The following is an 11,441-nucleotide window of genomic DNA, read 5'->3' as shown; positions in this document are numbered from 1 at the left end:
GCTCACCTTCCCAGCTTTCTGAAGAGCAGCTACAACCAAGAGCAGAGATGCTCTCTCTTGCCCCAGCAGAACCCATAGTTGTCATATTCCCGCTAAACATAGGGAAGGGGTTCCAGTCCTTAGGGGCTCCCTGTAAATGGAATGGGGGGTGTGCAGAAGCAGCGAGGCCCTTGTCGCCACGGTGTGTAAGGAGCGGTAGGGCAAGGCGTAGCAGAGACAGGGCGGAGCTGACTGCAGCTTCCACTGAGGGTCAGGGGTTGTAGCTACGTGATACCATACTCCCCAGGTTAGTCTCGGCTTTGAGTCTGGGGCCCAGGGTGACTGACTCACCTGCTCCCCCTGCGACCAGCCCAGCCTAGGGGCCGTGACCAGGCGGGCAGTCGTTGGGCCCCAGGCTGACTCTCTCCTCCTCCTTCCTCCCTCTTTGTCCCAGGGTGAAGGCCAAGAAGGGTGTGACCCTTTTAGGCACCAAGTCACGGAGCGGCCAGTGGCACGTGACCTCGGAGCTGCTGACTGGGGCGAAGCACTCAACGGCCACCGTGGATGTGGCCTGGGCCCAGGGCTCACCCCTGCCCCCGTGGTGAGCCGAGGTGGCGCCTCTGCCCACCTTTCTGCAGGACAGGCCCCTGGGGGGTGGGGGAGTCCTTGGTGGAGGAGGCCAGGCTTGTGGGAGGGCTGGGCTTAGTCTGTGGGGGCTCTGAGTCCAGGCGGGGCACCTCGGGTGGCTGGAGGAGGCTCGGAGGGCCCCAGGGCCAGGCTGCCAAGAGGGGCTGGGGTTCCAGAGCTCCGGAGCCGCTCCCAGCCCTTCCTCTCTGACTCTCCTTCCTTCCTGCCCCGGCAGGGAGGGCCAGGGGCCCCTGGAGATCCTGCAGCTGGACTTTGAGATGGAGAACTTCACCAGCCAGTCGGTCAAGCGGAGGATCATGTGGCACATCGACTACCGCGGCCATGGCGCTCTGCCCGACCTGGAGCGGGCGGTCACCGAGCTGACGGTCATCCAGCGGGATGTGCAAGCCATCCTGCCCCTGGCCATGGTGAGCAGGGCGGGGACCGGGCTGGTGGGTGCGTGTGTCCATCGTGGATGCGTGCGTGATGGGAATGTGCACGGCTCAGTGTGCGTATAGGTCAGTGCACATGTGCCTGTGAGCCAGTGTCTGCGTGTATGATTGTCTCCTGGACCATGTAAACGTGTGTGTGTGTGTGTGTGTGTGTGTGTGTGTATCACGCACTCACAGGAGGCAGGCAGCACTCCACCTGGTGCTGGAGTAGGACAGCAGATGCTGAGGGGGACTAAGTGGGGAGTAGTCACCTATGGAGGGACCACTCGGGGGATGTTTCCTGGAGGAGGCGGCCATGCAGTTGAACCTTGAAGGCCGTGTGGGGGAAGGGCTCATACAATCAGAGAAGGTGAGGAGGGTGCTTCAGTCAGGGGACCATGCAGACAGAAGGTGCAGTGATGGGAATGTGAATGGTTGGTCCAAGGGAGCAATGGGTTTAGGAAGAGGGCATTGGGGTGATAAGGCTGGGATGATGGGCTGGGGCCAGCCAGGAGCACCGTGAATGGCCAGGCAAATGCGTTGGACTTTCCTCTGTGGGCCCTGGAGAGCATGGAAGGCGTGGAGAGAAGATGGGAGGGCCCTGGGAATGGTTGTTTTTGGCAGCAGAGGGAGGTAGACTGCGGGAGCTACTGCACAAGACCAAGCGAGCTGAGCATCTGAGAAGGTGCGAGGCTGGGTGGACGCACCTCCCTGCACATGTGCGCACGTGTCCCCATGGAAGGGTGCACACCTGACAAGTGGGGGCAGTCGGGAGCCGGGGCCTTGGCTGGCGTGTCCTGGTAGAGGAGGGATCTGCAAGCACCTGGCTCAGCAGAGCCCTACCCCCCTCTCCTCCCCACAGGACACAGAGATCATCAACACGGCCATCCTGACTGGCCGGACGGTGGCCATCCCTGTCAAGGTCATTGCCATCGAAGTGACCGGCCTCGTCCTAGATGTCTCTGCCCTGGTGGAATGTGAGTCTGACAATGAGGACATCATCAAGGTGAGCTTCCTGGCGGCGGGGCCCCTGGGAAGAAGGCCTTAGACCTTCGGGGGAGGGGGGCCCCAAGCCAGAGGGGCGTCCACGTGCCGTGTAGGTTCCCTCGCCGTGTAGGTTCCCTCGGCAGGCAAGAAGACTTGGGATTGGGAGCAGGAGTGGGAAAGAGCTGTGGGCATCCCTCGTTCAGCCTGAGTGGGGTGAGGGAAAGCCCTGGGCACTGCCCTGCCAGCCCCGGAGGGCTGCCTGTAGGAATGGGGAAGAGACTGCCTGCAGACCATGGGGAGAAGGCAACATTGACAACTTGAAGTCAATCCAATCTGGCAAGAGGTTCTGGAGCCCCTGGTATGTGGCAGACACTGGGCAAGGCAACGAGGGGGCAGGGGGTGGGCCCCTCAGAGAGATGCTCTGAACCTGGATGCTGGCTCCAAGTGGAGGAGACCCAGCACAGGGAGGAAGCTTCCAGAAGCATGTGAGTTAGGCCAGGAATGAGGGTTGTACAAGGAAGGACCCAACCCCTCTGGGCACACACCCCAACCTCCTCCAACTCCCAAAGGCCCCTCCCTGAGCTCCTCCCCAGAGACCCCCCCCCCCCCCACCCTGGGCCCTGGGTCCTCCATGGCCTAGCAAAAAGGGTATTGATCTGACTCAAATGGCCCAGTTGCCACCACCCCAGGAAGGCCTCCAGATTTGTCCCTTCCCCTGGCCTTGGATAGTGGTCAGAGGCAGTACAGCGGGCAGTAATGCAGGAGGGTGTCCAGCCAGCAGTTCGACTCCGGAATCTGTTCCCTGTTCTCGTCAATCTTCCAGCTTGAAGGAGAGCGGGAGGAGAGGGATGCGGGTGGGCTCCCTCTGGCTCCCTGGGGCTAACCTAGCGTGCATGCTCTCTCTCCAAACTCTGCCCTGGGTCCCCCCAGGTCTGGGAGGCTGGAGCTCACCTTGGCTATCCCCCATCCAAGAAGAAGTCCTTCCAAGTGCGCTAGAGCAGATGGCGTGGTCCCCCACCCCCATCACCTCCTGGGAGTAGAAGCCTTGGCCAGGCCCAGGGGCCCTCCACGGCTGGCAGCTGGCGCGGGAAGAATGGGCCTGCTCCCAAGAGCCCTGCACCTTTCTCTGCTGCCCAGACACCCCCACCCCGGCCCCAGAGGGACCAGAACAAAGTCGTGATGGCTGAGGTACCAAAGGGAATTAGCGAAGATTCTAAATGGAACTTGGTTCCGTTCTCAATGAAATACACTCGGGTTCCTTATGGAGTCTGCCAACATTCTAAGTGGAACCTGCCAGCCTTCAGATGGGATGCTCTGCCTCCCGAAGTGGGAAATGAGCATCGCTGGCAGGGCTGCAGTCCCACTCCCTGCTCCCGCCCCTCTGAGACGGTTAAGAGAGCGAGCAGGAGTTTGGGACGCCCTGGGCTCATCTCCACAAATGAGCTCCAGCCCAGCACCTCCTGGCCACCCCCCCACCAGAGCCTTCGGGGTGTGATCAGCCCACAGGCTGCATCCAAACGTGAGCATGTGCACCCACGGGCATGCACCAGCTGGAGCACCTAAATACACTGCACACAGTGTTCAGTCCAGGTGTGTGTGTGGGCGCATGTAACACGTACACGCATCTGCATCTGTCCTGAAGGACTGGCGGCGACACCTTTGTGAGTGGGCACAGGTCTCCGCCCCCCAGAGGTGTTCAGCAGGCCTATGCCCATCCGGGGAAGCTCTAAGATGCAAGTTGGTATCCAGAGGGGCATGCACTTGCAAAAGCTGCAGCCCGTGGTGGCAGTCATCCGCCGGTCTGGGCTTGAGGTCCTCTGGTCCTGATTTTCCCTCTCTCCTTCCCTCACTCCCTCCCCAGGCTGGAGCAGCCCCCTCGCCTGAAATTAACCAGAGCCCGTTTTCCTGGGACTGCTGCTCCAGAGGGGCCCAGGAGGAGCCAAGTCCTGCCCTTCACCCCCCACCCCCCACTTGACCTCCTCCTGGCTCAGTGCAGCACCTGTGTCCTGCTCAGGACAGGCTGCGCTTTGGTGCAGTGAAGGGCTCTACCTGCCGGCACCTGCCCAGGTAGTCATGGGGGGAGGCGAGCCAGTCCCGAAGACGCTCAGCCTGAAGCCTCCTCGAGGTGTGATCCGTGGCCCCAGAGGCTGCCCCTTGTGGAGGCATTTGCATCCACCTCCCGCAGTAGCCCCTGAGAGATGATCTCTGGAAACACAGGATGGAGGCGGGGACACAGAAGCTGACACCTCCCGGAGGAATTGAATGAGGAGGTGCCTTCTCCCCCCGCCCCCTCCCCTTCAGCCTCACGTGACTGGTACTTTCTCTCTCCAACAGCCTCTGGCCCTGCTTGTCAGACTGCAGTTCCTTGCACTGTCCCGCAGGATGACCTGTAGGGCAAGACATGCCAACCAACCTCCCTCCCCTCCCCAGGTATCCAGCAGCTGTGACTACGTGTTTGTTAGCGGAAAGGAGTCTCGCGGGTCCATGAATGCCAGGGTCACCTTCCGCTACGACGTCCTCAGTGCCCCCCTGGAAATGACAGTCTGGGTCCCCAAGCTGCCCCTGCACATCGAGCTCTCGGACGCCCGCCTCAGCCAAGTGAAGGGCTGGAGGGTACCCATCCTCCCCGACCGGAGGTACAGCCCCTCCACACACGGCAGATACTCGGGACACTCGCGGGTGACACAGCCCTGGCACACGGTCTGACCTGCATGTGAGCCTAAGGGCCGCGATGTACACAGTCTGCGGGCCGGTTATGCACTCAACAAACTTTTACTGAGCAGCTACTGTGTGCCAGGCACTGGCGGGTGCTTGAGATGCGAGATGAATGTGGCCAGTGCCTTACTCAGCCAAGTTCTGGGTCCACCAGGGAAGCCATCATGTATATGCCACAGAGCACAGTGGATGCAGGAAGCAGGGAATTGAGTGGCACAAAGGAGAGAACCACCTCTCTCTCTGGGAAAAGTCAAGGCAGGCTTCCTGGAAGAGGTGACTCTTGAGCTAAGTCTAAAAGGATGAGTGGAAAGGAGTTGTCTGGAGAAGAGGGTGAGAGACCAGCCCAACAGCAGACAAAATGGAGCAGACACAGTAACACAGGAGCACACACGTGCCCCAGCTTGGGCATGCCGAGGCACATCAGCTGGGCACACACCAACTCACATTGGGTCCGCTCTCTGGGGGGCAGGCTCACACACCTGAGTGCCCAACTGCGGGGCATGGCTATCTGTACTCAGCACATCCCACTCACCCACCATGGCTGCTAGAGAGAAAAGCCAGCAGGAAAAAGGAGGAGGGGCAGGGCTAGGGAGAGGAGCAGGCAGCCGAGTGAGACTTGGGCTCAGTTCAGTTCTGCAGGATTTGGGAAAGCAAGGCCGGGTGGACCAGAGCCTCTTGAACTTGAACGAGCACACGGCTCACCTGCAGATCCTGTCCGTTGCACATGTATTTTGGACCAGCTCCTGGGTGATGCTGATGCCGCTTTGAGTAGTGAGGACGCAGTAAACTCTGAAGCCAGACAACCAGTTGGCTCTTTACCAGCTGGGCAACCGTGGGCTATGCACATGACCTCTCCATGCCTCCGTTTCCTCATCTGTAAAATGGGCACATTAACACTTACCTCACAGGACTGTGGTGAGGACTGGATTTGTTAACAGGTAAAAGCACCCTCTGTGTGGATGAATATTCTAGTGCTTGATTCTTCTAAGCACTAGCAAAACAGTAGCCACACGGTGACTCCCTTGCTTTTTGCATTGTGGGTAATTCTGACTAGGCTGAGCATTCCCCAGACCATCACGTCCTGGGTCCCTTTTGCTCACCAGTTCTTCCCTCAGTTTTTCTCTCTCCTTTTTGCATTTCACTATGAGCAGCAAGAGAAACCCAAGCCGCCCCTTCAACACTTGGCTTGTGAATCTCGGCTGACCATCCAGGTTGATCACTTACAAGTTCTGTTTGCCGCACAGTGAAGGGCGAGCCAGCCCGGCTCCTGGCACTCCGTAAAGGAATCGCCTTTGCTCCAGCGCAGAGCTGAGAGCAGGGCCAGGCTCACGCTCAGCGCTGAAAAGAGGTCGCACTCCTTAGGGTTTGATGCCAGCTTTTCGCAGGCGTGGGGGAAGCCAAGTGGAGGCAGAGAGACCAGGGAGGGCCAAGAAGGTGCCTTTTTAGGAGGGAAGAGCCTGGGCCTCCCAGCTCCACACTGGTCAGGAACAGGAGTGAGCCAGGGACAAGGCTCGCTATTTGCACACGGCCATCCACGGGAGCCGGGGAACGGCTAGCAGGGCCAGGGGAGGGAGGGGCTGGTGCAGGTCACTGATCCTGTGCCCCCACCCAGGTCAGCCCGGGAGAGCGAGGACGAGGACGAGGAGGAGGAGCGGCGGCAGAGCAGCAGCCGCGGCTGCACCCTGCAGTACCAGCACGCCACGCTGCAGGTCTTCACCCAGTTCCACACGACCTCGTCCGAGGGCACCGACCAGGTGGTCACCATGCTGGGCCCGGACTGGCTGGTGGAGGTCACCGACCTGGTCAGCGACTTCATGCGGGTGGGTGACCCCCGCGTGGCACGACTGGTAGACAGCAGCACGCTGGCAGGCCTGGAGCCGGGCACCACCCCCTTCAAGGTAGGCACAAGGGCAGTGCCAGGAGCCCTGTTTACCTGTGGGCAGAGGATGCAGATGTTCTTAGGAAAGGAATTCTAGGGTCTCGGCCCCCAAAACACACTTTCTTCCCTGCCTGCGCCTCTGCCTGATGTTCCACCATCAGAGGCCAAGGTCCTTTAGCTTCACCGTGGTGAAGGGTCTCCCTCCACGCCTGACCAGTACTATCAACCTTGCATCACCGCATGGTCCCTGAGAGCAGGTGTGGGTGAGGCGGAAGAGCAAGTGCGGGCTCAGGCAGCTAGAGGCCCGGAGAGGGAGCTCAGGAGCTAGGAACTCAACTCTGACCTCCTTGACATTTGCCCGAGTAGAATTCCTCCACCTGGGAGATGGTGAACAGTGACCCGTGGGCTGGAATCTGCTTGTACAAACAATCGATCCTACATTTGAAAATTAGAAAGCTTCTCATTGGTTAGAAAACCAGATTTCTGGTTTTACAAAATATAAATCTGGTGACACCGGGCCTGCCTTCCCACCTGGGAATACGCTGCTAGAGTCAGTACTGGTGTCCCCTTTCCATGAGCATGAGTTCTCCCGTTGGCCACAGTCCCCACCACTCCCTTTCGTCTCCCTCACATTGAGGTTGGAATATCAGTTGCTATTTCTCACTGTGCGGGCCTACTGTTTTCCTTTACATCTGCCCATCTTTCTCATCTGTGCTCCTGCAAGCCCCGCATGCCCCCCGCCCCCCACAAGAGACCCCTGGACCCTGGTTCCCAGGTGCAAACCTAAGGCAGAGCCTCCCAGCCTACCCCACCCCCTGGACCTCTCTTCCGGTGGCCCCGGGACTCCCCCCGATGGGTGACCCTGGGGTCCTGCTTTCCTGGCCTTCGCCCACCCCACCCCTCTCTGCCTCAGGTGGTGTCCCCACTGACGGAGTCTGTGCTCGGGGAGACGCTGCTGACCGTGACAGAGGAGAAGGTCAGCATCACACAGCTGCAGGCCCAGGTGGTGGCCAGCCTCGCCCTCTCCCTCCGGCCAAGCCCCGGGAGCAGCCACACCATCCTGGCCACCGCCGCCGCCCAGCAAACCCTCAGCTTCCTCAAGCAGGTAACTGGGTGCCCCGCCTACCAGCCTGGGGCTTGGAGTGTAGAAGGAGGGCTTGCGGGCTCTGGCCTGCCCGTGTGCCACAAGCGCCCCAAAATTAGGGCGTTGGGCAATGGAAGATCTCTCTACCCTCCATGCCCTGTGTGCCTGCTCCACCCCACCCCACTGCGGTCTGCCCGGGGAGTCCGGCCAAGGTCTCGCTTTCTACACCTGCCACCCTGAGGTCTTCCTGCTAATCTGGTTCCCCCTCCCAGATTCCCAGAGGGCCTATCAGCTCTGCCTGTACCCCAGGAATTACACTTACCTATTTCTGGAGCCTCAGCTACAGCCCACCCCACCCCCCGAAATGCCAGGACACTGGCTGCAGGCAAAGGTGGAAAGGTGACAGGCAGAAGCCCAGGGAATGAGAAGGCGGGTGTTGAGCACCAAGCCAGGAGTCAGGAGCCAGAAGCCAGCTGCCTCCACTCGCGCCCTGACCCCAGGCCAATCCCTTCTCTCTGGGCCCTACTTTCTCACCTGCAGGGAGGCCAGTGTAACCAACAGGGGAAATGGGTTTGGCGTGTGTCCTCAAATCTCCAAGTGTTGGATGGGGGTGATCCCAGGGGCAGGCATGGAGAAGTGGAGTAACTGCTGCAGCAAAAGGGACTTGAGTGAGACCCAAGGCAGAACTTACCTTTAGCTCATCCAGGGGAGAAAGGTGAGGTGGGCAGAGGAATTCTCAAGGCAGCAGATGGCCACCATGTGCCCTGGACCCTCTTCACCACCTCCCAGTCAGTCATTCCAGAGCACCTGCCACCTGCCAGGCACATCCAGCCCTGGGAGTCCCGCCGAGAGCCAGACACCTGGGTCCCTGCCCTCACAAAGCTCATCCAACAGGGAAGCCAGCCCGACCAGCCTCTGACTCCTCTCCCCTTCTCCTCCTCCTCCAGGAAGCCCTCCTGAGCCTCTGGCTCTCCTACAGTGACGGCACCACAGCTCCACTCTCCCTCTACAGCCCCCGGGACTATGGGCTGCTGGTGAGCAGCCTGGACGAGCGGGTGGCTACGGTGACCCAGGACCGGGCCTTCCCGCTGGTGGTGGCTGAGGCGGAGGGGGCAGGGCAGCTGCTCCGCGCGGAGCTCACCATCGCGGAGAGCTGCCAGAAGACCAAGCGCAAGAGCGTCCTGGCTACGACCCCCGTGGGCCTGCGGGTGCACTTTGGGCGGGAGGAGGAGGACCCCACCTACGACTACCCAGGCCCCAGCCAACCGGGGCCGGGTGGGGGCGAGGACGAAGCCCGGGGAGCCGGCCCTCCGGGCACGGGGATGTCCCCACCCGAGGCTCCGGGGCCGGTCACCGCCAGCCCCGCGGTGCCGCCCACAGAAGATTTCCTGCCGCTGCCCACGGGCCCCCAGCGGGGGCTGACGGACCTGGAGATCGGCATGTACGCGCTGCTGGGCGTCTTCTGCCTCGCCATCCTCGTCTTCCTCATTAACTGCGTGGTCTTCGTGCTGCGCTACCGGCACAAGCGCATCCCGCCCGAGGGCCAGACCAGCACGGACCACTCCCACCACTGGGTGTTCCTGGGCAACGGGCAGCCGCTGCGGGCGCAGGGGGAGCTGTCGCCACCGGCCGGCAACCCGCTGGAGACCGTGCCCGCCTGCTGCCACGGCGACCACCACAGCAGCGGCAGCTCGCAGACCAGTGTCCAGAGTCAGGTGCACGGGCGGGGCGACGGCTCCTCGGGCGGCTCGGCCCGGGACCAGGCGGAGGACCCCGCCAGCTCGCCCACGTCCAAGCGCAAGCGGGTCAAGTTCACCACCTTCACCACGCTGCCCACGGAGGAGCTGGCCTATGACTCGGTGCCCGCCGGCGAAGAGGAGGAGGACGACGAAGAGGACCTGGGTTGGGGCTGCCCAGATGTGGCAAGCACCACGCGGCCTGCTGCACCCCCAAACTACATGCGCAGAAACAAAGAGATGGCGTAGAGGCGCAGTCCCCCGGGGGGTGGGCTCCGTGTGGGACAGGGCCAGGACCCCTGCTCGCCCGGGCTGCTGGCGGCGGACGTGGATGTTAAAGGCCCTGCCCCTGCAGCTTTGCTCTCTGCAGGCGCCGCCTCCCCCCCTCCCCCCCACCCCAGCTGCCTCACAGGGTTCCCTCTCTGCTGCCGCAGGTGGGGGGGGCCCCTTTGGGAGCTCGCTAGGAGGAGGCAAGCCCCGCCCTCCTACCTTTTCCAAACCTCCTCCCATACGAGACAGCCTGCCCCAGGAGCGAGGCCAGGTGGGCCCGCTCTGTGAGCCGCCCCTGCCTCCCATGTCCCCGGGGTCCCCCCTGTGCTGGGGGGATCTGTGGGGTCTTGTGTCACAAGCTGCACAAAGACTTTTCTCAAACCACTATTCAGGGATTTCTGTCCTGCAGGGCGGGGAGGCAGCAGCTGCCTGCCCTGCCGAGGATCTTGCTGTGGACAAAACTTTGGGGAGGTTGGGGGACACGTGTAGCATCTTCTGGCTTTCTGGGACCTCCCAGTCCCTTCCTAGGACCTGGGAGCAGACCCCAGAGGGGTCTGTGGCCAAGCCAGGCACCTTCCTAAGAGCCCAGGGCTCCCTCCTCTGCCCCCAAGGGCTATAGAAGTGGCCGAAAGGGGGAGGAGTCCTCAGCCCACCCCTGGCCAAGCCACAGCCCAGAGCACCATGGCCTGGGTGGGCCCAGGGAGGCCTGCCCCCTAGCAAGGCCAGCACTCCGCCTTAGCCCCTCCAGCTCGGCTGGCCTCTCCTCCCTGCTCTGCAGGGGCCACCACCCATCCCCCCAGGAAGTGGAATCCGGTGGGAATGGAGGGGGGCACCCACCGAGGAAGCTGTGAAGGACCTGGGGATGGGCAAGGCCGAGGGAGCGGGCGTCTCCCTACCCCATCTCACAGCCACTTTTCTCTCGGGTTCTACCGCCACTGTGTCGGGTTTTTTCTTAAATAAATGGAGGCGACCAGATTGGAGGTGGGGGCAGCAGCTCCCAGAGAACAGACAGTGCATGGTGGCTGGCTCCGTGTCTCTGCTTTATGTGCACGCATGCACACTCACCCCACACACCTGTGTACACACATGCACACGTGGGCACAGTAAATGACGTGAGAGAGAAACACGGCTGAGCCCTGCTGCCGTCCTGCTCTTCCCCCTCCAGCATCCAGGGCTCACGGACCTCAGTGCTGGCCCGTTTCTTCCACAGCCTTCAGCCCTCCCCTCAGAGGAGGCTCTCCCATCCCCACCCCCATCCCCGCCTCTCAGGGAGGCCTCCCTTCTCCATGGGTTGATGGAGAAAGCTTGGTGGTCTCCACGGCAGGAGCCAGGCCGGAGAGAGCCACGGCTGTTCAGGGTATGCCCTTCCCACAGGCCCTTGGCTGGCCCTGGGAGACCGCTCGCTCTCGGGCACAGGCAGCAGCCCCTGGGGGCACAGGGGCGCCTGACCTGAGGGGGAGCCTGGCCAGCCTCCAACAGCCTGGAGAGGTGGCCCAGCAGCCACCTTGGAGAGGGGAGGAGGCACAGCAACCAGCATCTGGCAGAACGGACCAGGGGCAGGACAGGCTGCACTGGCACCTGGTCCAACCCCTGGGAAACACACCTGCCTCCCACAGGCCTCTGCTCCTCGGCAGGGGCAGCCCTGGGGGCACCGTGAGGATTGGGTACCTAAGCTCCCTGCACGGCGCCCAGCGGCAGCCAAGCTCCTGGCACAGACAACGCATGGAGTTTGC

The 11,441-nt window shown here is 62.0% G+C and overlaps 1 protein-coding gene across 2 annotated transcripts in view; it reads left to right on the top strand.

Annotated features, from left to right (window-relative positions):
• The window catches only part of TMEM132E (transmembrane protein 132E), a 51,177-nt gene extending 40,458 nt beyond the window's left edge, over nt 1-10,719 (top strand). For both annotated transcript variants that reach the window (XM_059670563.1, XM_059670562.1), the window contains 7 exons: nt 434-580; nt 842-1,034; nt 1,900-2,043; nt 4,455-4,660; nt 6,352-6,637; nt 7,532-7,723; nt 8,650-10,719. In XM_059670563.1, the coding sequence (XP_059526546.1) occupies nt 434-580; nt 842-1,034; nt 1,900-2,043; nt 4,455-4,660; nt 6,352-6,637; nt 7,532-7,723; nt 8,650-9,687 (2,206 nt within the window). In that variant the 3' untranslated portion in view covers nt 9,688-10,719. The remainder of the gene's footprint in view (nt 1-433; nt 581-841; nt 1,035-1,899; nt 2,044-4,454; nt 4,661-6,351; nt 6,638-7,531; nt 7,724-8,649) is intronic.
• Nucleotides 10,720-11,441: the final 722 nt, after the last annotated feature.

Source organism: Myotis daubentonii, chromosome 16 (assembly GCF_963259705.1).
Source record: "Myotis daubentonii chromosome 16, mMyoDau2.1, whole genome shotgun sequence".
NCBI lineage: Eukaryota > Metazoa > Chordata > Mammalia > Chiroptera > Vespertilionidae > Myotis > Myotis daubentonii.
Note: the sequence above shows the minus strand (reverse complement) of the source record. Positions and strands in the feature narration are given on the sequence as shown.